General features: G+C 38.1%; 1 protein-coding gene across 3 annotated transcripts in view; it reads left to right on the top strand.

Annotated features, from left to right (window-relative positions):
* Window positions 1-27,743, top strand: part of ADCY2 (adenylate cyclase 2) — a 223,684-nt gene that overhangs the window by 109,752 nt on the left and 86,189 nt on the right. For all 3 annotated transcript variants that reach the window (XM_090137122.1, XM_090137121.1, XM_090137123.1), the window contains one exon: window positions 4,551-4,700. In XM_090137122.1, coding sequence (XP_089993248.1) covers window positions 4,551-4,700 — 150 coding nt within the window. The remainder of the gene's footprint in view (window positions 1-4,550; window positions 4,701-27,743) is intronic.

The following is a 27,743-nucleotide window of genomic DNA, read 5'->3' as shown; positions in this document are numbered from 1 at the left end:
CGGTGCTGAAGCCTGTGCTCTTCAATATCTTTATTGATGACGTGGATGAGGGCACTGAGTGCACCCTCAGTAAGATTGCAGATGACACCACGTTGGCTGGAAGTGTCGATCTGCCTGGGGGTAGTGAGACCCTACAGAGGGAACTGACAGGCTGGATGGCTGGGATGAAGCCAGTGGGATGAGTTTCAACATGGCCAAATGCTGGGTCCTGCACTTTGGCCACAACAACTCCAAGCAACCCTACAGGCTTGGGGCAGAGTGGCTGGAAAACTGTGTAGAGGAAATGGACCAGGGGTTATTGATTGATGCTCGGCTGAACATGAGCCAGCAGTGTGTCCAGGTGGCCAAGAACGCCAATGGCATCCTGGTTTGCATCAGAAACAGTGTTGCCAGCAGGAACAGGGAAGTGATTGTCCCCCTGTACTCAGCTCTGGTGAGGCTGCACCTCGAGCACTGTGTCCAGTTTTGGGCCCCTCACTGCAAGAAAGGCATTGAGGCCCTGGAGTGGGTTCAGAGAAGGGCGACAAAGCTGGTGAGGGGTCTGGAGCACAGGCCTTATGAGGAGCGGATGAAGGAGCTGGGATTGTTCAGTCTGGAGAAGAGGAGGCTCAGGGGAGACCTTATTGCACTCTATAACTACCTAAAGGGAGGTTGTAGCGAGCTGGGTGTCAGCCTCTTCTCTCGTGTGATAGGACTAGAGCGAATGGCTTCAAGCTGCGCCAGGGGAGATTTAGGCTGGACGTTAGGAAATACTGCTTCTCTGAAAGAGTGGTCAGGCACTGGAATGGGCTGCCCAAGGAGATGGGGGAGTCACTGACCCTGGAGATGTTCAAGGAACGTTTGGATTTTGTGTTGAGAGACATGGTTTAGTGAGTACTGTTGGTGATAGGTGGATGGTTGGACTGGATGATCTTGTAGATCTTTTCCAACCTTGGTGTTTCTGTGATTCTGCTTTTCAGTTTCTTTTAACTGCGAAGAGTATACTTTCTGGCTGAATTTTGCCTGAATCTAAAACCTTAAATAAACCAAGCAAGCAGACTTGTTTCCTGACTTGTTTTGTCACACCATCCATCACTTGTTTTGTCACACAGTCCATCAAAAGAAAGATCCAATGGAGAGAGAGACGATTTGTCTTCGCACAGCCAGAGAACTTGCACCTTGGCAGTGATACAGTAATTCTTTGTCTCCCATTAATTTCCACGCAGACATTATAAATTATACTCTCTCTTGTCCATCCCTCAGCTTTCATTTAAATCTTTACTCTTTATATACCATAGTACTTACTTGTATACACATACATTTGTATGCAGCTTTCATCAGTTGAAATAGGACATTGTACTATTACAGTGTAATCTATATAACAGACGGCATTTTGTAAACATCTCAGTTAACTTTACAACTCTCTTGAGAAATTAGTCATAGCTACTTTACTTTACTTTGTCTTCATTTGCTTTTAAATATAATCTATTTTGTTAGTTAAGCACTAGACATCAGACCATTTTGTATTCACTGTTATTGAGAAACACATTTGCTTGAATGTAAAAATACAGTTCAGAAAGTGCCCTGTTGTCTGTAAGCATGTATAGTTTTTAGTATATCAAAGAAGGAAGAGAGATCAGGAATGGTAGATCAGGCATCCTTGAAGTGCAGGCTGGCACTTGGAGTATATGAAGACACTTCTTGGTGGTGCCTTGTCAGTCTTTGTTTTTTTATTCATATTTAAATCAACTTCTATAGACATTATATTTAGGCATTAAGTATGAAGTGCCACAGTATATACAGTCAGTAGATATATGTAAAGGGATCCAGGCAGCCCAAGAAGTGGACTTGCCTCTCCACTGTATGTTCAGAGATGGTAGGACTGCTGTGTGGCTCAGTATTTCCATCTAGAAAATGGAGTACAAGCTTTCTATAGTTCATGGATATTACTTGGGGTTGTTTCATTTCTTGCTTTCCTTCTTACAGTGTCTGTTTCTGAAGATGAAATAGGTTCATGTGTTAGAAGTCATCCAGTACTGTTTCTGCTGTTGTGTTACAATCTTTTCTGTAGCTCAGTCTTACTCTGTTTGACAGGAGCCTTAACCATGTTGTGTAGGCTATTTGGGTGCCTTTTAATTCTTTTATAAAGGCTTTTGATGATAATTTTGCATGCACAATTGATGAGAGCTCTCATAGCAAAATGCAGAGTTTCTTACCAGAAGGGCTACAGCACTTCTCTTTTTCGAAGTGAATCTGCTGGAGGAAAGGAGGGATATAGGATATAGGAAGAGAAATATAGGAAGAGAACAGGATTTTTAGAGTTCTAGCTCAGAGAAATGTCAAGGCTACTTTAACTTAGGAATTCATTCTAAGTACTTTTATCCAGGAATGATTCAGAGCATGGAATCTTCTTCTCAGAGCAGATGCCTGACAGAAGAACAGGAGGAATATTTCATATGCTTGCAGACTGATTAGAATACTTGACTAGGAAGCAGCAAGCTTAGTAAAGTTTTCATTGGTCCAAAAAAATTGTGTCTTCCAGGAGAATGCATGTGAGACTTTACTGCAAACCTCAGATGGTGCTCATCTCCAGCTCATATGTTGAAACTGGACTGCTGTTCAGGGGAAAAAAAAAAAAAAGTAAGATTTAGGAGAAGGGAGGCACTCAGCAAGTATTTTTATTTTCCATTAAGCCTTTTATAGCCACTTTATGTTTCACTCAATAACTTACTGGCAGAAACAGAAATATATGCTCAAGCAACACAGACAAAATATCTGTTGCTCTGGGCAAAAGCCCATCTCACCCATTTTTTGTAAGTTTTCTGTGTTAATGGCTTAGGGATACATTTCTGAATGAATTCTGCCTAGCCACAAGAATTGAGGTTGTTCTCAATATATTTTCAATTACATATTCACTTACACACTTACGTGTTACATCTCCACTGTGTATGGCAAGAGGCTTTAAACAGCCTAATTCAGGTACTGCAAGCATGCACAGAGCTTCATGTGGGCTGTATTACCCCATTGAGAATCTGAAAAGCCTGGTTAATTAGCTTCCTTGCTTGTCACTCACTTGTTTCCATCTATTTTCTCACTTCATCTGGTTCAGTTATAAAACTGTAATCTGTTTTTCTATGGCTGCGAAGATGATACTCATAATTTACTCCTCCATCTAGCTATCTCAGTGTATTTTTTTTAGTTTTGGATGGTTATATTCCTGCAGTTTTGCATTGAATAGTCTATAGCTTTATGAATCTGGATAGTACGTTTAGTAAGTGCATGTGCAGCTTTTGAACACAGGTCTGTACATACGGATTTGTAATGCTGCACCTGGAGTAATTTGTCCCATTCTTATCTTCCCAGAATGAGAAACAACTAGGCATACTAGAAAGAGTCCAATGGAGAGATACCAAAATAAGGACCGAAGAAGCTCTTCTTATGAGGCAGTGAGAGAGCTGGGGACTGTTCAGCCTGGAGTAGAGGATTGGGAGGGTTGTATCAATGGGTGTGAATACCTGTAGGGGAGGTGCAAAGAGGACAGAGCCAGGCTCTTTTCAGTGTGGCCCCATGATAGGACATGAAGCAGTGTGCACAAACTGGAACACTGGAAGTTCTGCCTAAACATCAGGTAGCACTGCTGTACCATGTGAGTATGCGAGTAACGGAGCACTGACACAGACTGCCCAGAGAGGCTGTGACTGTGGCTGCCAGTTTGCATACATTACCCCTCCACTGTAATCTCTCCATAAATTTTTGTTCACTAATCTATATCTGTTGAGAGTGCTGTGACATTACTGATATCAAACATAAAACAGTATTGAGCTCAGATTTTCTTCTTTGCACTGTCATCTCTTTGTCATCTAATTCAAAATAAAAGTTTCATTTAAACTATTTTCATCTCACTTTAAAGAAAACTTATTTCTCGTATTCATGTGTTGTTGTGCACTCTGAGCATCTGATGCTCTAAGTTCAAGTGTAAACTTTATAAATTTAGTCTTGTGTTTTTGAGGTAAATGCAGCAGCTGAAAGTATATTCTGGAAGAAAGATACCATGTCTCACTATGTAAATTCTCAGGAAGGCTGATGTTTATAGCTAATGCTTATAGTGGTCCAGGGTGAGATAAAATGCAGGCCAGGTTGTTGATGTTGTATTTTTACTCCTTAATCCTATAGCACTGCAAAAGACAGTGTCTTGCCAAAAGAGGATGGCAGTCACTTGGCTGCTGGTGGTGCTTCTAGGAGCCATAGCTGTCACTTTGCAGCAGTAGATCCCACCTAATTGGTGTTCAGCAGTGGATGTAGAACATGAACTGAATTTATTTTTTTGTTAAATGTCTGTCTCACAGAATAGGCAAACATTCGTTATGTTCTTATTTCATACTCAGTGAAAATGGTATAATTGCTTTGCCATTGAATGTGAAGACTTTTTAAAAGGTGAACCCTTGCTAGGAATCAGACAAAAGCAAAATACATAACTGCAGCAATCTTTCACTTCAGGTTAGGACTATATTCTGCTAATTTATTTGAATAAGTTCCCTGACAGCTATTTTTTTTTTTTTTAACCTCCCTAGATATTGGCAAATGTAATCATTTTCATCTGTGGAAACTTGGCTGGAGCATACCACAAACACCTCATGGAGCTGGCACTGCAGCAGACGTATCAGGACACATGCAACTGCATCAAATCCCGAATCAAGTTAGAATTCGAGAAGCGCCAACAGGTAAGGTTACACCCATGTTTGATCTGTTCTGCTGTTTTTGTGCTATCTCCTGTTCAGTGCTCTATGGTGTGGCTTGCCAATGGAAGAATGCTTACTGAAAGTTACTTCATGAAATACACAAAATCTTTTCAACAGAGTTTTGTGCAATTTGTATCTAAGAAGGCATTATAATCATTTGTGTTGTCAAATACATGTTTTCTTCTATTTGTTTTATGAAAATATTTTGTATAAGGAATGTTGAAAGTGCTATATAGATTCTGTTTTACTTGTCTTTTTATTTTTATTTTTTTCATTGGATGAGAAGTGTTATGTACATATATGCTTTGGGAATCATTAGTTCTTCACGCCCAAGACCAGTATGGTAAAATCATTGCCAGAAAATATTACTGCAGTGTTTTTGAGACTACAATACTGATGAATCATGTGATATAGTTCCAGAGGTCAGGTGTGTTAAGAGGAGCCAGGGGAATTGCATAATGAGACTATCTGTCATTTACTGTAGCAGCTGAATAAAAGGCTTCTCTGATTGCTTTATATAGTTCTTTGTCTCTTTGCAAGTTCTTTACTGTGCCTATCATCCTGACAGATAGGTGCTTCATTTAAGAAAATTTGAAATACAAATTAGTTTATGAAGTAGTAAAGAAGATGGGTATATTGTGCTCTCAAGGTCACCAGACTAGAACTTTATCAACTGTTAAGGGTCAGAAAAGAGAGCCCTTACCAACAAACTGACCTTAACTGTCATGTCTGTCTCACAAATATCTGCAACCATTTTAAATTACTTTTAAGATTCATCAAGAACATTTTGTAAAGCAGAAAAAGTGAATGAATTGTCTATATTGTGACTTTAACAGATGTTATCTGTTCAGAGGACTAGCCTTATTCTGTGTGCATTTCGGTCATATATTGGCTGAAGATGCTGCAAGACATTAAAGGTAGTCCTTAAGAGAACACTTCACAGTAAATAAAGGCACTGATCAGATTCAAAATCTGTGTAAGGTACCATTGCACAAGAAGTTTTGTGAACATATAATTTTCTGCCTCTGCCTCCACGTGATGTGTAGAGTGAAACACTAGGCTAAATAACTGATACTGTGCAATGCACATTTTCCCATCTGTTGAGCACATGGGTCTGCGTTTCTCCAAATGAGTTCCAGTGAGACTGCTTGTAAGCAGAGTGCAGGGCAGCTAATGCCCTGAGTCTTGGGAGCAGTACCACTCTGATGGGATAGTCTTCAGAAACATGAGGATGATGTGATTGCTTCTAGACTCATGGCAACTTAGCAGAGGAAGTTTAATGCTGTCCTCTGTGCCCAGGTTCAGCTGCTGTAATCGAACACTACAACTCATAGCAGGCATCAAAGTCTCTTGTTCAGGAGAGACCTGAGCTTTAGCTTCTTGAGCAGAGTTGTAAAGATTTAGGCTTTTGTTATTGATTGTTTTCCTGTAAGTACAGGAAATGCATTGGTGTATCTGTAGGAATCAGGATAGAGTGTAACTGGACACGCTGACGATTGGTGCTCTCAAAAGGGTAAGGATGGTGCTTGCAGAAGTCAGTACTGATGGAGTAGAAGTGCTGGCTGGTGATCTGTTTAAATGTGTATTGTTTACTTGATGCTGCTAACTGTTATGAAGAGACATCACTTTGGCTTCTTAGAACTTATGAAGGTATTGTAAAAATGATTGAGAGTCTGTCAACAGAGAGAAGTAAAATATTTGGAATTCTATGCTGGATGCTTCCTCTTTGTTCTTTCTAGGAGTTGTGTATCTCTTACATGTTAGATTCCAGCAGGATAGAAAACAGAAGCAACTGTTTTTCATTGACAGACGTATCAAATGAATTAACGTATCTACACACTTTTTAAGTGGTCTATTGCAGGTCTGGATTTGGGCGTTTTCATTATTAATAGATAGGGCAATGGCTCATTAAGCTGGAGTAAATTAAGTATTCAATAAATATTAATGATTTGTTTTTTTTTTTTTTTTTTTTACCTCTGATGAACAACTAAATCATCTGATCTCCTTATATATATTTCTTCAATCTTTATTACCTCAACCTCATAATATGTATTTTAACCCATGTCACTGTTTTTCTAATAAAAAAAATCCAAGGGGTTGTAGATCTGTAGTGGAAATGCTAAGTCACATCTTGAACCAGTGATTGAGCACCTGGTGGGAAGGCAGGGCCAACACAGGGGAACTCAGCTGCAAGCAGTGAACCTAAGTGACTGGAAGGGATGGAGCCAGGATCCACCCCTTCCCAGAACTCATTTAAGGGTTGACAGTGGAGGTAAGGGTTTCTTACTGGAGATCCTTGTATGCCTGGGGCTTCTGGAGGTAAGCAGCTTATTTTCTTTACCCCTGTGCTCCTGGCTGTTGTATTTGAGCAAATCCTCATTTGCTGTAGCCTGGGACTTTGCTGCTCTGATGTCATTGCTGCACTTTCCATTTCATTACCAGATCATTGCTGTTATACTTAGATATGCCAGATACTTAAATATGTAGAGGTAAATGGGGATTCATTTGAGAAGGAGTCTCTTCTCCAGGATGATGTACTTACGTGTCTGCTTTAGTTTAGTAAACTTTAGTTTAGAAGTGATTTTTATTAAGTGATAGAAAAGATCATCCCCATTGTTAGTATTCAGGTAGCGAGTCAATGATATTGCTGACTGCTTTTAGAGAATTGAGTCGGGTACCCTGAAATAGTAGTAGGAGTGTGTTAAAAAAACATTGACTTTGATCAAAGCCTTTATTAACCCATACAGGGTTGTAGTACGACCCTTAATTTGACGTATTGTTCACATGCAAGCACAATATTAATTTACTTTGGTGAGAAGCACCACAGGCTGCTTTCACAGAAGTGTTGAGTGTAGGATGTGCTACTAAATACTTAAGGCTCCAGATAAAATTTGCATTCACTGACCTCATGTCCTTTGTAATCGCTTTCAAAAGACAAGCAATTTATTTCAAATTCAAAACTCCATGTATTTCCACATATTTTGTTTGAGAATAGGACCGTACAGATGTAGTCTATAGCTGTTGTTTTTCAATTTTGTTTTCTTTGCCTTTGAATAACCTTTTGTGAAGACCACTTTGATTGTATCAATAGATAAGCATATCAGGATACTACTTGACAGTTACACCAAAGAACTCAAGAGAAACACAGCATTCAGTGTTATTGAGGGAGACAAATGCACAGTGGTATCTGGTGAAAAAGGAGCGTGCACATATATATATTTCAGATATAAGTTAGAAATATTGTACCCATGCTACTCTGTATTTCTGTTAAGGCACAGCTGTACTGCAATGAATGGAAAGCCACGCATGATAACATCTCTCTGCAGGGCAGAGACCTCACCAGCCTGGGCTTCATCCTACAATACAAGCTGGGCATACTCAATGCTGTCAGCCAGTGTTGAGCAAGAGTCCAGAATACCAGGCAAGTTTGTAGTGATGTGGCACATTTGACGCCAAGGAAGTTGTTCCACAGATCGGTGTTAGGTCTAATAGTCGCTAGGCAGGTCTAAAGTGAAACTGGAAAGCCAACCAAGAGTCCACAGCCATTTCTTACACCATGGCTCAGGTTGGGTCTGAAGAACCATGGGTGAGCTGAAATGGGTCTCCTGGGCCTGTGGATAAGTGGCGGTGACTGGAGGCCCAAGTTACACTGGTCAGGGCTGATAATCAGAGCCCTTAGGATCTTTACAATTTCGTATGATTTATTGCATAGATGTATTATCTAGGCTTGGATTGGGTTTGCCCCAATAATGGTCATTTTCCTATGTGTGTGTATATTTAGATGTTTGTGTATTGTGCCTTTTTATGAACTGAGTTTTTGTAGGGTTTTCTGCAGGTTTTAGTTTTGCTGGTATGGTAAGATTTGTTAACTCCTGTGGCAAAAGACATTATTTCAAATGCCTACTTTGGTGCTTCTCATACAGCTTTTCTATCTTTTCAGTGTATATAAAAGCATTGTGAAACTATTCCTATTCTGACCTTAGATTTACAGCCTTATTTCAAGATATATATTTAAAATAGTCTCTCATAACATTGTTTGTCTCACTGATGCAGCCTGGCTGACAGTTTGTAGGGGTAATGACTCACTAGCACTGAGTGCAAGATTTTAACTCTGGCAGGTAGTTAATGTAATTGCTCTTTTCTCTACCTTCTAGTGCTTTGCATTATGAAACACAGACGAAGAAATTCTTACAACAGCAGAGAGATGTTTCTAAGGTGTTGGTGTTCAGTGTGTTCCCTAAAACTCTGTCTTTACAAAGGAGGCCGCTGCATGATGGTTTTAGAAACAGCACTCAAGTAGCAGGTGAAAATGAATGAGATTTTAAAACATTGAATGGCATTTTAATTTTTTCACTGAAACATGGTGAAGCAATACCATTCATTACAAGCACTGCAATACTTCAAAACTGTCTTAAAATGAATCTAAATGAGAGAGACGTCATACATTTCTCAGACCTGAGGCTGTTAGTGAAGAAGTATTTTAAGTACATTATTTGGAGCTAATATATAAAATGTGGGTTCCTGGATGTTCAGTGAATGCATTTTAAAATGTAAGCTATTAATATTGTTGTGAACATAGAATAGGTCTTCTGAGGGCTTCCTTGTTTTTGGTTTTCCCCTCTTTGTGCATCTTCAAGGTTAGTAAGCAGGCCTGTTTGTACGCATACACACAGATGAGGTGCTAGTCCTTTCTTTTAATCTATGTATCATTACCAGAATTAAAGGCTGTTGTGAGGAAGTGCCAATTCCTGTGAGGCAAGCCACGTGGAAGATGGCTACAGTATTCAGGATTAATGGATAGGCTATGGGATTAATTAGGGAGCTGGAGACTATGATGGATAATGAGAACCTCAGAGGAGCTGGGAATGCTTGTCTACAGAAGGCTTGGTGAGGACCTAGCAGCAGCCTTCTGCCTGAAAGTTGTTTATGCAGAAGATGTGGTCAGTTTATTCTCGGGAACAGAGAGTGAACAGATGAGAGGCTATAGGCACCATTTGCAACAGGAAAAATTCTGACTGGAAGGAAGGATTTCCTCCTCAGGAGAAGGGTTAAGCATGGGGGAAGGCTGGCCAGGGAGGTGATGGATCTGGGTGCTGTGAGATCTTCAGGATACAGCTAGGCCAGTTGTTATCTCTCAACTCTTATAGTGGGCTGAAGGGCTCATATTGCAAGTACAGAGCTCAGAATCTACTCTAATGTCTTAATCTAACAGAAATACGACAATCACTGGTGTTTCAGTTACAATAATAGTAATAGTCATAGTCCACATTAATTAACACAGTCTAATTAATGCAGAAAAGTGTAAGCACAGTTAAAACTGTTTGTCAGAAAACCTTCTGGCATCTCCTCTTTCTCTGATACTGCCCTCAGCTTTATCACAGAATGAGAATCCTTAGAGTTGGAAGGGACGTCTGAAAACCATCTAGTCCAACTCCCCTGCGGTGAACAGGGACACCACAGCTAATCAGGTTGCCCAGGGCCTGATCCAGCCTCACCTTGAAAGTCTCCAGGGATGGGGCGTCAACCACATCACTGGACTACCTGTGCCGGTACCTCACTGCCCTTACTGTAAAAGACTTTCTCCTTACATCTAGCCTAAATCTGCCCTCTTTGAGCTTGAAACCATTTTCCCTTGTTCTGTCATCACGTACCCTGCTAAAGAGTCTGTCCCTTTCTTTCCTGTAGCTCCTCTTTAGATACTGAAAGGCTGCTATCAGGGCACACTTAATATAACAGTTTCTATTGTATGCTTCTGTAGTCTGTAACTTTAATATGATGCGGAAGAGAATTTGCAATTATTTAATTCGAAAATAATTGCATCACATACACCTTTGCTTCATTAGATCTGTCAAAAAAATGAGCAAGTGCATAGCAGTACCACAGTTTAATTATTTTGAAACGACAATTATTCTTTTACTTCTATTTTATTGCTGTTAGGGGTTCAAAGATAGTTATTTTGGAACTCAGATGTCAACATTTCAGCAGCTGGAGAAATACAGAGTTTGCAGTATTTTTGCTCAAACTCTTTGTTTAGTCTAATGGGTTTAGCTTTTTGTTCTAAGGTTGGGATGTGATATTCTGCTGCCTCGTCTACTAGGATTTTTACACTTGTGTGATACCTAACAGGAAAATTATTTGAAATAGGGTTTTTTTCTTTGTTTTTTTGCTTTTTATAAGAAGTTTAAAGAATTTGGTGTGGGCTGGACAAATTCTGGTAATAAGATATATTCAGAATGGTACTGTGGTTTAGTTCCAGTTTGCCACCACTTCACCACTTTCTTACCAGAGGTATGTTTACAAAGCCCAGTGAAATGAGACTAGACAATCTGTTTTTCAGTTCTTTACAACACAGTCTTGTGCTCTCTAAACCTATTCTGATGGACTGGTTTGCTGTAGAAGTAGTGACTATAGTAGCTTTCCAATTTCTAGAATATTTGATTTTTGAGTGTCTCTGGAAGGTAAAAAAGAAAAAGAAAAAAAAGTGTGCTTAAATGCATGTAAAGAAATCATAGAGCATAATTAGGATTCTCCCAGTAGTGGTTGTAGAACAACTGAGACTTGAACCATTATTCATTGTGACTGTGAATAGCTACTGGATTACCCTGAAGAATTTTTCCAATTTTTTAAGTAATCTAACTCTATTACTAACTCTATTAATAGCATTGTTATATGCACTGTAAATTTATTCCTAACATTTACTCTGCTTATAGTGACTTTACTGTTCATTCACTTCTGTTGTACTGGAGACATCTCAATATGGTTGTTTCATTATGATTTCTATTATTTAACCAGGAAAATGGAAAGGGGAGGTGCTAAAGATTAATGTGTTCTGCATCTGGTAACAAGTAGGTCAGTGTAATATTATTAAACAAGTGTCTGCTGTTTGTGACAAAACAAAGGTGCTGTGAGGCACTTGAGATGCATTGAAGTGGTTGCATTTGTTCTGTGTTGCTTTGGATATACCGTATAAGTATATTATTTCCCATACGTGTATTTTGTTTTTCTTCTCATATCCATTGGATTATAATTCCTGTGCCCTCCTCTTTACTGCTGCAAACACTTCAATAAATTCATCAGGAAACTTCCAGTTTTTAAGCAGCAATTGCTTTTTTTCTCCTCTCTTGATTCTTGCTCATGTGATTTGTTGGTACAGTCCATGCTTTTATAGTAATGCAAAATGCACTGCTGTGATTTTCTTCAAGGGCCCTGTGGCAGTGGACTAGCCAACATACCAACTATTGGCAAAAAGATCAGTCTTAACAGCTCAGGATGACAAATAAGACATCCAGGCATGTTTTATCTGTTGATTGCTCTGCTTTAGTTTTGCATCATGACCATGACTTGTGGATTAAAAAAAAAAAAAAAGAAAAACATAACAAAACAACAGCAAAGGTAGTGGTGGAAGGTTCACAGCTACGTACACGCTTGATGACAGGGATGAAGAGGTATTCAGTTTTTTGCCTGTTCTGCTTCACTGTTTCAGAAGTTGCTTAGGAGCGTTGTCCCTGTTGAGCTGGAGTCCTGGGTGGTTGATTGCACTCTGAACTTTTTCAGTTTTCAGAATAACTCCAGATGTCCATTGCCTATGGGATATTTCCTATTCAGTATTTTTTCTAAAGGTCAGAGGAATGACCTAGATTTGTAGAAAAATACTATTTTATAATACCCTACTTTTCTTGCACTATTTTCAGATTTTTGTTCTGCTGAATGATTTGTAGGTCCTGTGAGAGATCCCTTGAGTAGGAGTAAGGCTTACAGTGTTTTCAAGTGTTATAAACTGTGCCTTTCACCAAAGGGAATGTATGTTTCATTGTTAAGAGGGAGAGGTATCGTCACTGGCTGTCTAGTTATATATACAAAGACATTCATGAGGTTCATTATTTTTAAATGAGTAAGATTTTTGCTAAGCCATTCAAGTGTCTCCTGCACTGCTCAACAGAGACATTGCAGTTTCTGCTTGTCATGTTTGTGCTTACCTCAGCACTTTGTAGAGTGAAAAGGTTACTTACTATTTTGCAGGAAAATAGATGAGATTACAGCTGCTTCTCCATGTGTTGATCTAACATGTAGCATGTGAGTCATACTGCTTTGCTTTCATTTAAAGAGAAATGTGTAGTTTAAACAGGTGCTGACACACTTTCATAGATACCCTGATAATCCTGATGAAATACACAGCTGGCAGCAAATCTCATTTTTGTCATGACACCTGTGGTTTTGTCAGCCTTATCACGAGAACTAAAATTAATAGCTAAAATGTAATTCTCTTTCTAAGAGGAACATCTTTTTGACAAGCAAGATCAAAGTTTTCAATTGTTAATTATTATAGTTAATTGCATAATTTCTAAAATTGTTACTTCTATCTACAAATTATTTAAGTTGAACTGGATCCCTTTCTTCTTACCTTCCTTGATATGTCATTTTCCATTCTCTACGTGAAAGCATTCTTCTCTAAAAGTAGGGATTATAACATTGTGTGTGGAGTATCTACACAATTTTGTTGACTTGGAGGCCTCATCCAATCTTTTCTTTAACCTGTAGTATATCTCAGTCATGCTATAGAAATCCTCACGATAGTGTAAGTAGCTTGAACATCGCGGTGTTCATGAAGAACATCTTAGTCCATGAAGTTTCTGTGTGTGGCAGTGTGCTTTTTTGGCTTGAATTGTTAGCTTTTCCGTATTTCTTAAGGAAATTGCTCTGCATTTTATTCCAGAAATGGCTTCAAGAATTAAGAATAGAAGTCCACTGTCTAGCCAGGAAAGCTTCATTTACAGTTATTTCAAGATTGTACTTGCAGAAATGATAGATCTAACTTCTCCCATCTTTCTGCAGGATACATTCTAAGCAGATTCATTTGGGATTTTTCACTGCACAGAAATCTGATTTGTGTGTGATTTGATTTTGATTAATGTAATAGGAAAATCATTATAGCAGTAGCTTCTTGTTTCCTGCTCAACCTCTTCATCAAACTGTTTTTGTTATGATTCAGACAAAAGTGTAGAAAAGGTGAAGATCAGTGTGTGAAGATCAGCCCCGTTTATACCAGATTGTACAGGACAGAATTAAAACCTGAACACAACCAAGGTTTTACCTGATGTCTCTTATTTCCTAGATGGCATTCATCCTCAGTGCAAAGTGGGTATGGAAATGTCTTTTTTTTTTTTCATGCTGTGTGATTTCTCAAATACTTTTTTTTTATGAAGGAAAATCTTTTCGTGACCACTGGAGAAAGCTCATTAGTTTTAGCAGTTTGTACTCAGACACTGAGATTATAACAGCATTTTCTCTTAGGTTACCAGGCTTTTCTTCAGGCAGCCCTTTGATATTTGCTTAGACTTCTGTGTATAATGTGCATGTGGATGCTTACTCAAATGAAAATGAATTACGAGAAGTTCCCTGAAAGATGTTCGTCTGTGTGCTTTCCTGATTCAAAGGACTACAGTTTGTATTGTCATATTTTGTATCTTTCTTTCAAATAAAGAATCACTCAGGTTGAGAAGATTATACACTACCGGTGTGGCAGGGGCAGGCAAATGATACAGGCCTGCCAAAACTCTTACTGATTGAACTGAAAGGTTTCTGTTAAACCTGAGGTGCTTTGGCCTGTGTGTACCTACAACATATTTTCTGAGCGTTGCTATTCAAAATTAAGGACAGTGAAGCAAGTAGTTTCCTGATAGTAGCGTAAAATTTATTTTCCTGGCTGATCAAAAGCTTTTTTATCAGTATGAGGTATCCTGTGATGTTTCAGACATGTTACTCAAAACACTAATGTAAATACTTTTCTTAGTAAGCTGCATTTTGAAATCTGCCAATTAATTGGATTGAGACCCATTCACTCTGTGCTAAATTTTAAACCACAACATTAAATAACAATGCTACATTTTGTTTTTTTTTTTTAAATCTACATTATAATGTGAACAATTATCCTTATCAACAAATGTCTTTGTTTGTGGTTGTTCTTTTTCCTAAGTCTGGTTGCTAGCAGATGCAGTACAACAAGAGCCAAACTGAAAAATTGAGGCGACTGTGTTTGAAAAAGAAGCTTTTTGTATGATCATAACTGAAAGTCAGTTTTTCATTGTAACAAAAAATTGCTTAACTTTTTAAGAATGCTGTAGCAGGGAAAGTAAACACCATCCTGAACTTCCACTCCAAGGATTTCCTTATTTCATGGAAATCTGACTTTCCTTCTAGAGCCTTACCAAACCCTCTAATGAATTCTTTCTGGCCTCCTCCAACTTGAATGTAATTTCTGATGATGGAAATCAAAAATCATAAAGCAAGAGTGAAAAGAAAAGTGAGATGGAAAGCAAAAATGCATAGATCTAATGGTTTACCACTTTTACATTCACCTCTTATCTACAAATCCATTTGTAAACTTAATTTGCTCCCTTTAAAATGAGAGGTTTGTGTATAATGAAAAATACTCAACCAATTTTCCTGAACAGAAGCAGACCTATTAGGTCTGTTTTCAAAATATAAATTAGTAGAAGGTTTTGATCTAATCTCAGAATGCTTTTGAAAATGCAGAAAACGAAGTTTCAAATGTGAAGAGGTCATTTAATGCTTCTCCTTGGGTGGCAGGAACAAGTACACTTGAATCATTCACAGGTATCTGTCTAGCCAGTTCTTCAAAATGTGGAGCTTCTACACCTTCCCTAGGCAATCTGTTGCAATTAGTTCTTGTTTTTGGAGAGTATTTTCAAAGTCATCCAACTTAAATATCCTATAATGCTTTTTAGGACTGCTAGCACATTTCAAAGAGGATGTGAATAGGCTTCATTCCTTTCCTTGTTGTTACAGCATTCTGTGCACTTGAAGATTATTGTCCCTTCTCCTGCCAGTTACTTTTCTAATGGAACAAACAAGGCTTGTTTTTTCTCTATTATGACTTATAGGCTATATTTTCTAGCTCTGATATTCTGTATTTTCATGCTTCTACCCATTGATCCAGATGATTTTCTGTAATGTTAAAATGCTTTGGCAACATTGTTTTATGTTAAGTTCAATTTGACACTTCAGAAGACCTTGAAATAGGATGTGCTATTACCCTTTCATCTTTGCAATTCTTTAAGTTGGTTTGAAAATCTAATTCTCGCAGGTCAGGTAGAATTAATTCTATTCTGCTCTTTACCAGTGCTGGATTGGAACTGACTTCCCTACTTAACTCATCTGCCACTACTCCATTCTACAAAAAATTTTTCATACTCTCAGAATGTAGTTATATGAGCAGGTAACAAAAATGAAGATCTTCATTCAAAGGCAAGTTCTTTCTACTCACTTGTTGCAGTTAAAGTCTAATAAGTCTGCTGTATTTTAACTCTTTTTACTCTAGAAGTGAGAAAATCACCCGTGGCACATCATTTAAAATGTATATTATCATTTAAAATACTTCCATGTCTTAAATATTTTTTAATTCACATTAGCTGTCTGTGTAGGACATTACTCTGATGCAGGACAAATTGGTTGTAATGCTCGTATCCTTGAGCTGATTACTGTGAAGCCAGCTAGGTTCCTAAAGTCTTGTACCCTGAAATTACAAGTCAGTATGTTGTCTCAGCAATTTGGTAATCTTTTATGCCTCTCTTGACTCTAGCTAAGCCTTCAATTGCAACTGTCTTCTTTCTCTTCTGTGTAGGAGTCTTCTCCTACCAGCCATGCATTCATGGCTGCAGTGTATTTTAATGAACTGTTGCCTTCCTCTCACGCTGATATTTATATCCATTGCTTTGGATTACCTTTTTCTCTGTTGAAGTAATGAAATCTGGTGGAGCCAAGAATTGCAGCTGACTTTTCCCAGATTCATCGTTTTGAATGCTCAAAGCTGTTCTCTAAATAACTATATCACGAATCGTTCCTTTTCCTCTGTCATTGACATTTGAGGCATCCATACTCTTTGTCAGATATTCTTGTTAAAAGGCCCTCAATGCATTCTATACTCTAAAATATCATTCAGTTTCTTTCTTCCGTGTCTCTACCAGTAAACTGGATTTTTCTTTCATGCCTCTTTTACTCTATAGAAAGCAGGGCATCTCCTGTACTTAACAAGTATTTTGTTCACTTACCATTTTCTAAATAGCCAGTAGTAGCTGGCCCTTTAGTAAAAACCTCAAAAAATGAAAAACAGCCTGCCTGCTACTACCTTCTAGATGGTGCGAAATAGGATAAACTTTCTGAAAACAGTATAATACTAAAATCAAGTCCTAGCTATTCTCGGGGAGGTGGGAGTATTTTTCACTGTGGCAAACTCAAAATTGGAAGGAGACTCTAGCTATGTTCATATGGGATGGGGAAAAGTCACTATGGAGTGTGGTTTGTTATGTGTTACAGTATGTCCTGAATAGGAATGCAGGCATAAGACCTTAGAAAGGTCAAATTTTTAAATTAAGTTTCTTGTTATTTTTTAACTGATCTGATTAGAGCCATCTCACGAGGACTTCCACCTATAGATCTCTACTTAATCCAGAGTGTTGTATGTGAGTGTCTCTGGAGGGTTAAAAGAAGAAAAGAACAGGAAAAAACGATTCCTAAAACACAGCAGTAATGTGAACTTTAAAAAAGGAGGTCTATGCTAAAGTAAGGGAACTGAATAAAACAGTATTTAGGGAACATCTTGAAAACTGAAAAGGTAGAAAGATGAGAGAGAGATTATTTAAACCTAGTCTCCTAGTACAAAAATAATATTTAACGGATTCTAAATATCACTCAAAGTAAGAGTTGATGGAGGGATTTCTAGGAATAAAAAGTACAAATGCAGATACTCTGAGACAAATGAAATTACATCTATCCCAATATTTTCTTGCTTGATAGTAATTTGTGTGTGAAGTGGAAAATACGCTCATGCATATGATGATACTTCTTCAACAATCTGTCTCAGTACAGGAAAACGTGTGGTTCAGTTGTGTAATGAACCAGAATGGATGTTGTTGCATTTAAGTGCTTGATAAATTTTCCACCTATAAGTTTTCCTACTCTTTTTTTAAGGCAGTGTAAATTTCTGTTGATTAATAGTCCTGTGGCATATTGTTTCAGCTAAACTGCATATGGTGGTGTGAAAAATGGTTTTGTTTAAGTCATTGTCTAGGTAGTTCTATTGGATGCTCCAGTAAGTCAGTCTCAAATAGGAATCCAGTGATCTGAGGTTTAGACTGTTTCAAAGTTTCTTCCCTTGCCATTGAAGTTTTCAAACTCAGCCATCATCAGATTTCTTACTTCTACTCATCAAATGACTGTTCAAGCAGTAAGGCAGGGCCAAATCTGTGCAGCAGTTTTTATTTTCTGCTTTTAGAAGATAGCGGAAAATCACTGATTGATGACTTTACACAGCTGAATGAAGTTTCAGGCTCTAAGGATGGCTGACAAGCAGAAGCATTCTTGCTGCGTTGAGCAGGAAGATTCCTGCAGTATTTAGCAAACTGTGTGATACTGTAGTGGTTTGCCTTGTCCCCCAGCCAAACTCCCACCCAGCTACTCATTTATTCTCTCTTGCTTGAGCAGAATAGACAGAAAAATAAGGAAAAGGAGGAGTAGAAAGTTTGAATTTTGAAGGTTGAGGTAAAGACAGGGTAATTGCTTACCAGTAAAGGCAAGAGAGACTAAACACAGGAAAAAGTAAATTAATTTTTTTTGTCATGTAGGATAGCTTTGGGTAGTGAGGAGCAACAAAGCCAGCAGTGAAACAGCACCTTTCATACCTGCTTTCCCAGGCTCGGCTTCTGTCCTTCACTCCTGACTCCTCTCCATCCATCAGGTGGCATGGAGCTGTGGAGACATGGTCTGGAGCTGTTCCTCTCTGCTTGCTCCTTCCTCCTCAGTTTTCCTCTATTTCAGTGTGGGATTTCCATAGGTCTTGAGGCCTATGCACTGCTCCAGCACAGGCACTCCTTGTGCTGCAGTGAATATCTGCTCCACCATGGAGTACCTCTTTCTCTTCTGACTATGCTTTCTCATCCTTTTGTTCCCTTATGCTCTCTCTGGACGCTGTTTTCTGCTCTTTCTTATGTATGCTTTCCCAGAAGTGCCACCAGCTTTGCTGTTGGGCTCAGCTGTGCCATGTACTTTGTCTGTTGCAGAGGTTTCCTGTGCAACTCTGCAGTTCCCCAAACCTTGCCACTTATGCCCAGTGAAAATGTGGTTCTCTCTGAAGAGAAGTGGGGAGTGTAGTGATTGGCAGTAGTGGAGGAAGCAACAGAGGAGGTCTTGGAAGCAGCCGATGGGTGAACTGTGTTGTGCTGGCCTTGGTCTTCTGAGGCCCTTCTACAACTTTTCACAAACCACCCTTCCTCTAGTTACTATAAATATCATCACAAAAATCAGCCTTGTTAGTTGTTCCTGTCAATTCTATGCTTTTTTCTAAAATCTAATCTGTTGTGACATTAGTTTCTATATTAGTTCCTATAGACCTTCTCTAATTTGTACCATCAAGTCAAATAGTTTCACATTTTTCTGATCTCCTGATCAGAAAAAATCTGAACGATTTTATGCTTTTTCTATTTTCCATGTTTGCAGAGAGTGGCAGTTTTGGAAGATTGCCTTTACCCAGCAGAGTCTGTGATCCTTTAGAAGTACTCTTGTTAGAGTAGGTCCCAGTATCTGCTTTCCATCCCAGCTCTTTGCTGTATTGAGTACTGTGGTATTCAGAATATGGGAAGTCTGAGAGAAAATCTATGTATCATTTGGCTTTGTTAAATTCCCTTTGCTTTATAGATCGCTTTGGTCACGAATTAATTCAGTAATGCTTTTTAAATATCTAAGGGAATCCCTGTGGGCAGCCCAGGACTGATATGTTGCAACAACAACTGGAGTTATACATCTTTTCATAATTAAAACTAGAAAAAAAAAGGAAAGTAAACCTAGTACTTACACGGGTTATGTACAGCTGTAATGAGATCCATGATGATAATGCTCTTTAAAAATGCAATTGCAGTAAAAAGGTTTACTCCTGAGGAGTAACTCGTCTGTATTTTATAATTTAGAGGCTGCAGGACCTAATCTATCTGTGAATAATGAATTTTTTTAAACAATAGCTCCATTTTCTTTGTATATTTACTGGTAGTCTTCCTTCCTTTTAAGATACTCTTCCAGGTTATTTTAAAATGTAACCTTACGTGGTCACTGTATATTAAAACTGAACACTTGTTTTCTGGTATCATAGGGAAAACAAGTACGTTTGTGACAGCAGTTATAAAAATAGAAGATGGAAGTGTTAGTGTGCCTGCAAATGGTATTGTGACATGCAAATAGTCTGCAAATGTATCCAAGGATGTCTGCTATTTTACTGTACTAACAGGGTAATTTCAACAAAATCACAAGCTTCTGTTTTCTTTTCATACTATTTTTTTTTCTGTAAAGACTGCAGTCTTTTGTTGTTCTGTTAATATCTGTTTTTCTAGTTAAGTTTTACTGCTTATCTTGTGGGTGTCCTCTGATAGACTTACTGTCCATTTTCATAATTCTGTGTAAACTGTAGAGCTAATTTTTCTTCCCCATATGTATCTTCTGGAGTTTTTGTAAATTAATGTATGCATCTTCAGTAATTTTGAGAAACAAATGATATGTCAACCCAATTTAGAATCATTAGCATATGAATAACATATTACTGGTTGCTGATTTCCCATTAATTTTTGCATATAAAATGTAATTATTGTCGTTAATGCTTTTGTCCAAGCTCCATGCAGATTCTCTGCAATGCCAACAGACTGTCATTACAAGGCTGTGCAATGCCATAAATATAGTATAACTTATTCACGTAACTGATTGTACCACAGTTTTTTTTTGTTCAATTATTTTTTTGTTCAATTAAATCATTATCTGGCCTGTCACAGGCATATGTATACTGTTGCATAGCATACATTAGCATTGTAAAGGTATGATGGGCTGAAGGTAAATTGGTTAATAAATGTGAAGATGCACCGAAGAGGAAAAGGAAATGGTGATGCCTTTGTTTAATGTGCAATACATCTGGAATGCAATTTTATATAAGCACAGAAGGTGAAGCTCAGAAAGGTCTGATTATGTTTAAGTAGAACTGCATGTTTTTGGAGTGACTTAAAATGCAGTTGTATGTAGAATCTGAAGTTTTCAGTTCAGCTGGATGCATGTTGAAACCTTGGTAAAATGAAAAATTGTCAGTTTTGGATATGTAGGAAATTTGATCATCCCTCCATTTTGAAGAGAATAGATTACTACACATGCAGAAGTCATGTAATAAGCCTGCGCTAGTCGTAATAGTGATTTACATTGACCTCCAGAAAAAGAATTGTTTTGGTTGTATTTTTATTTTTTTTTACCAGTAGGAGTTAACTAAGAGATCCGAGTCTCAGAAACACAGTGAAAAATCCAGCGCTATGTAAATGGCTAAGAACTTCAGTCCTTTTGAGACCTTACTTAGGCAGTAAGACAGTATAACTAGTTAACTAAACATTGAGCTGTAGAGAGCTTTGGAGGACAGAGTGAACTTAAAACAGATGGAGAGAGCTGATGGAGTGGCCCCAGCATGTCCACTACTTAAAACAGATTGAGTTTCCTTCAGAGACTGAAAGAGATCCAATATCCCTTCAACACTCAAAATTGAATTAAAATGTGGTCTTTTTCACTGGCATCACTGCTAAAATCATAACAGCATGCATCAAAGGGTTTTCTTCCTCAACAGTATCACTAGATGTCCCAAAGTTCCCAGCAGTGTATAGGAGATCTCTAAAACTGTTTCAGAAAGGTCAAGTTGGTTGTACATTGATCTTATTCGCTCAGTGGTACTTTGCAGATATGACATTAACATACCTTTGTTGTGTGCAAGAGAGACCAACCATTTGGTCTTTGAAAGTACTTGACAAGAGTTCTCTCAAATAGCTAATGGTATTCATCTCTACCTCCTCCTCCTCCTGTCAAGCTTATCTGGCTTTTTTGGTCCTTGTATTTTTTTCTTCAAATAATTTAGCAGTAGAAATAATTTTCAACCTTCTCTTCTGGGAGCTCTTCTTTAGTCACTATCTAACATCTTGCATTTCTTGCAGTTAGAGAGGAGCTCTGCAGCTCCTGTTTGTGAAGTGAGAACATCTGCCAAAGCATTTGGATCTCTTATTGAGTGTAACCATAGACTTTGCATGCTTCTGTCTTCTTTCAAATGATTAACTGCATTCCTCTCTTTCCAGACACAGTATCTGAAGCTTTCTTGCATAATTTTTCCCCAAATTGCCACAACTGTTCATTTACCTGCTATGAGACACCTACTTGTTTGAGGAGAAGAAACAGTGAATAGTGTAGCTTTGGAAGATGTAGCCTTTGTTGACAAGTTGTTACTTTTGAGATGTTCATTAATTGCAGTTCCTCAGTACTGCTGTTTGTCTGAAATGATGCTAGAATTTTAACTCGTCAATATGGGAGGATAATAAGATGCACTTTTAAAAGGAGGCAAAGAAAATAAAATCACATTATGATCTGATGCAAGGGTTTCATTCCATGGAAATGTGTGTTTGAGCGGATCAGGTGCTTAGCCTAACCCTAATGAATGACTCACTCTCTCAGTCTGAAAAGCCCACATATTTAAACACATTATTCCGCTGCCCTCTGAAAAGGCTTTTATTTTGTGAGGTAGATGTGGCATTGGGAACATTCAGGCATCAGCTGCAGAGTGAGCACTGTGACAGCTGCTTCTGAGTCACACTGCCTGCTTTAGCACGGATGTGGGGTTGTTTACTCCTCAGTGAGATGCACCGGTGAGCAAGTTAGTAAACTGGAAGGGCTGCTATGACCCAACTGTACCCATCAGTGTCTGATAAAACTGGTGCAGCATTGCCATTCTGTCCCCATCGCCACAAGTTCCCACCTGTCTTGTTTCCCATAGCTCTATGAGGGACAATACATATGCCTGCAGTGTAAACTTAATTAGTTTCTTCATTCAGAAGGGTTTATTTTAGCCTTTCAAATCCACAGCTGTGGTATGGGGTTAATTGCTTTTATTGAAGCAGATAGACACTGATATAGAATAACTTAAATTTAAAAGTTATGTAGCATCCACTGTTAAATGCATTGGATCCTTGGAATGAAATGACTTATGTCTATCTTTAGGGTATGGCTGCAATGGATTACAGCAGAATGTAAGAGTGATATGGTGGGGTTCAGTTAACTTATTTTGATTTTGTTTTAGTTTCATGCTATTAGTATCAACTTTAAAAAGTGTGGAAAATACAGTTTTAAGGCACTCTCTCATCTGTGCCCATTCAACTTGCAAATTGATATAAGTACTTCATTTAATAAACTACAGACATTAAAGTTAGGCACTGGCTCATGAAGGTGCTTCTGATCATGCTTAAGCGACACGTGCTTATAAGTCGTGTTGGGTAAATTTAAGTGCTTTTTGATATAGAGTGTAATTAAATGTAAAAACAAATAGTAAAAGTCTTAAGGGTCTAAGCTGTGTTATGCAACTTACTTGCATTGCCTACCTGCAAATGTACTAGAATGTTCATAATCAAACCTAAGAAAGCTAAGGACACCACCTTTGAAAGTAAAGTATTTATTAATGTATTGGTTCTAGACCAGGTTTGTGTTGTCGAGCACAGAGGGAAAAGAAAATAAGGCAGATAAAAGCATTCCATGTAATCCATGTTCTTATGAATGCAGATTGATAACAGTAATTTTAAATGACTGCAAGAACTCCTGAAGTTGGTAATTTGTTTAAAAAAAATAAAAAAATAAAAAATTAAGAAATAATTATTTTTTTCTTGGGAAAATGAAATTATACTTGAGATATTTCAGTGTTAGTTTAGCAGCAGTGATTAGAAGGAACAAGGAGGTATGTTTTCAACTGTACTGAAATGAAATTTTTTTCAGAGTAAAAGCATGTTCAGAACAGAGGCCATATGATTACACATAATAAAGATAGTGATTACTTTTTTTATTCTTCTGCATTTGTTGTGAAACAAAAGTATCGTGTGTTTGTGACTCATTACAGCATTTCTCTCAAGGTGAAAGGTGAGAAGAGGTCAAGGAATAAATAGAATAAATAAGATAACCAGTAATAAGTCTTCACATCCATGTGTTCATCTGAGAGATCTGAAGAAACGTAGAAATTAAGCAGCTGAAATGCAGTTGTGTAAGCAGCTTGCCAAGACTTGTGCCAAGTACAGCTGGGCAGGAGGACCAGAAGAGTTCTGCGGTAGACCGAGGGTCTACAAACATAGGAGTCCAGTGTCAGTTTTGGACACATGAGTGGGAGTATAGAAACAGTTTGCAATTGGGTGAAGGTGATGCATGGAAGAAGAATCAAGACAACATTTGTGGAGAGACGACTAAGAATTAAGTCTTCAGTGATGCTGGGGGTGAGCATGATGGGCTTGATACTGGCTACCTGTATTTCTGGAATGCAAAATCCCTCACAAAAGAGCCCTGATAAAATTAAGTAGGGGACAGGCCAATTGTCTCTGTATGATCATATATTTTAAGTTCATCAGTTCCCCTCTCAGGAAATTTAAATCTATGTATTAAAAAACAAAATCCCTCTGAATTCTTTTAATTTTCTTGTATGCTCAGATTATTTTTAAAGTAATAGTTTTCTGCATTTTTCTCAAAAGAATAAAGATTTACGAGAAAGTTACTTATCAACCATAAAATATGCACAGGTCCTAGGCACAAAGAATTGCTTTTGGAGCACAGTGTGCTGAGGATTATTCACAGAAGCGCTTTAGTGCTGTGCATTATACCACAGTGTGGAGATCTGTCTGCTTTTACAGTGAGCTTTATGCTACTACAGATAAATCTAGAAATAAATTTGATTTATATATTTTCAGATTTTAGCGTATAAAATAAATCTTGAGATGCAATTTTGCAGATGGCAGCTTATGTAAATTTCTAGAAGATGAAAAGAATACTGCAAGAGTAATTTCTCTGGAATTCATGAGGTGCAAAATTGCTGTTTTGTTTCTTGCTTTGTAGAGGCCAGATATGTTTATGGAATAACACAGATACTGAGGGTAGATACAAATGTTATTATAAATTCAAAGGTAGGCATTTTCCTTCCTCTTTCATAAAAAATCTTTTAGCATGAAAATAATACCTGTGCTTATTATTATATCATGCAGTATAGTTTGAGCCCCAGCTTTTGGTGAAGCCCCCCTAGGCAATCTGTTCTAGTACTTGATCTAGCGGTTGACAACTCTCCCTATGGCAAGGGGGCTGGAACTTGATCTTTGAGGTCCCTTCCAAGCCAGTCTATGATTCATTGTTGACCATTAATAACTGAAACTCACAAACAGACGTATCAGATTAATGTATTTTTTTATTTGACTACCTGGCACTGCTATTTTTCCTTTTTTTTTCCTAGCATAGTCAAACCTCCTATATGATATTGAAGAAACATGATATATTACTGGTCTTTCAGTTCCTCCTGGGCCATATGTTCATGCTTTATTTAATCCCTTTTTTTTGTTTGGAAGCAAAAACCTGAAAATACCATATTCCACATGCTTTGGATTTCTGTCTCCCTTGAATACTCACTGGGGAGTGATCCTTTTGATGCGCTGCTGTTAGAGAATAGCAACAAACATCTGTAAATGCAGATTTACAGATGAGGAAAGTTAGCTGAAGCTAGCAGCAGTCATTATCAAAATGTCATCCTTCTCTTAGTTTTGAAAGAGAAATGAACTTTGAAGCTGTTCTATAAGACACGAGGTGACCAGTATGGATGGCTTTAACTGTCCCAAATACAAGGAAGGATGCTGGAAGAGCTGTAGGTTCACCAAAGAAGGATGGAGCAATGGCAAGCAGCTGTCAGTAGTTCAGCATCCAGTCTCAATTCAGAGCACCAGGCTTCCTTGGAGACTTCACAAGTAAAAAGATACAGGAGAATATCAGAGATCACACCAACCAGATAAGATGCAGACCTCATCTGTTAAGCGTTAAATAAGAATTGCTTTGTGTATATGCTGTGTCATGATTTGAATAGCAGTTATTATAGACTGTAGGATGAGCTCTGGCAGTGAAAGCTTCTCAAGCTTTTTCTGAACATGAAACAACCTTTTCACCCCAAGTAATTTATAGAACTTGTTTATTGCGTGGGCTGCAATCCTTACAAGGCTCACATAGCTGTAAGAGCTTAACCTTCCTTGGATCATTGAGAAAGTTTAGTCAAACTTTATACTGGATAAAGCGGAGCATGACTCATATCAATCCTTAGGCAGAACAGTTGCCAGTTTCAAAATAACTAAAACTGGGGGGGGGAGGAGAAGGAGAAAGGGAATTAACTGTATCTGTGCTGTAAATAACTTCTTAAAAGTCAGGTCTTCAACCAAGGAAAATCAGAATACCTGGTGAAATAAGGGAGATATCGAAACTTGAAAATAAATTCCTCACTGAATCCTTGCAAGGCAGGCTTTCCTTCAGCCTTCTGCTAGAAAGCCCTTTCAATTCAACAATAACCAGCAGTTTCCAGCATTGAAAAACCTGAAGTCCCTTCTAAGTCTCTAGGAAATCGTCCTGTCACCTTCATGCTTGACTGACAATCTTCTCTTCAGAAGTTAGTTGCACTGCACGTGTGCTAATGCCTGACTGAAAAGGAGATTGGGTTCTTTAAGCTTATGAATAACAATAGTGTTAATAAAGTAACAGTAGTGTGATAGTAAAAATCAAAACATATATTTTGTAGATTTCAGCTACAGGTAACTGAAAACAGAAGTCTTATTTTTTTGGCATTTAAAAAAAAGCTTGTTTCTAAATTGTGTGAAAAGCAACGCTAGTGTGAAAAAGAAATACATAATTGTTTTATAATCTTTGCTAATATCATCCAGAAGGAAGATTTTTAAGCAGTATGAAAGCTTACTAAGAAGTAACCTGGAACAGGGGGTCAAATACAGAAAATAAGCATCTTAGATTAGAAGTTTGTTCTGCCTCCCATTCCAGGATTTATGGTTCCTCTGTGCTAAATGCACAGCATTAATTGTACTGTATTGTTGAAATTTCAGTGCTCAGTAATAAGGTACAGTTTTATGAATTATGTGGTAGAATTTTGGCAAGTATTTATTCTTGGAAAAGGGTGCATTCATTCAGTGCAGCTTTGGTATTGTTTCTACATTGTGTGTGTATATATATACATATACATATATATATCCATAGACATAGCATAGCATCTTGACTGGGCTGTGCTTGCTGTAGAAGAAAGCACAGTGAACTTTGTGCATGAACTCAGGATTTCAGGAATTCACATGAAGTGCCCTAGAGACAAGTAACCTAGTATGTTTTAGTGACCACTAAAACATTTCATTTTTAAGCAAAGAAACTTGAAAAGGCTCTATGGAATCTACCTCCAAAATGACTTTAGGCTCATTAAGAGAGGTCTCTTGGAAGAGGCCTTTCTAAACACAGGTCAAAAGCACATTGTCCTGAAACCTCAGTTAAAACATGAAAATTTCTACACCTGACATCATGTTTTCTGCAGCTTTAGTAGCTGTAAATCTGCAGTGAGCTCATTTTATCAGCTGGTAATGGCAGTGGTGGTTGGAGAGTGATCATAAGTCACCACATGACAGCCAAAGCTGTCTCCAGACTACCATGGAGAACATTAAAACTGGGGGGGGGGGGGGAAGTTTTTGTGTGCATGAACATTGCAAATGAAAACTTCTAACCAGAGACACGCTCTCCAGTTGCCCAAACATAGTTCAGAAAGGATCAGAAGGCAACTGGAGCCTGGAAACACACTCTTGCTGGAGAGTCCTCCACAACCAAAAGGGGACACCTATACCCTGTTCCAGTGGAAAGCCCATGATGGAGGAGGGACCCTGAAGACAGAGGCATCAGAAACCATTCAGTATAGAGCAGCAGAAGTGATTAAGCACAAAGTGCTTAAAGCAACTATCCCAAATATCACCTCCTCTGGAACTGAATATTACTGTGCCACAGGAATAAGGAAAATAGTGATGGGAAGCAGGGAGGATGGATATTTATGTAAGTATTTGAATAAGTATTTTTTTCCAGTCCCTAATCAGCAGTGGGAGGTTTGTTTTTATTTGCAATAAATTAATTCAGTTCAAT

This window comes from Phasianus colchicus, chromosome 3 (assembly GCF_987193195.1).
Source record: "Phasianus colchicus chromosome 3, bPhaCol1.hap1.1, whole genome shotgun sequence".
In the NCBI taxonomy this organism is placed as follows: Eukaryota; Metazoa; Chordata; class Aves; order Galliformes; family Phasianidae; genus Phasianus; species Phasianus colchicus.
This window is presented reverse-complemented; position numbering and strand designations above follow the sequence as displayed.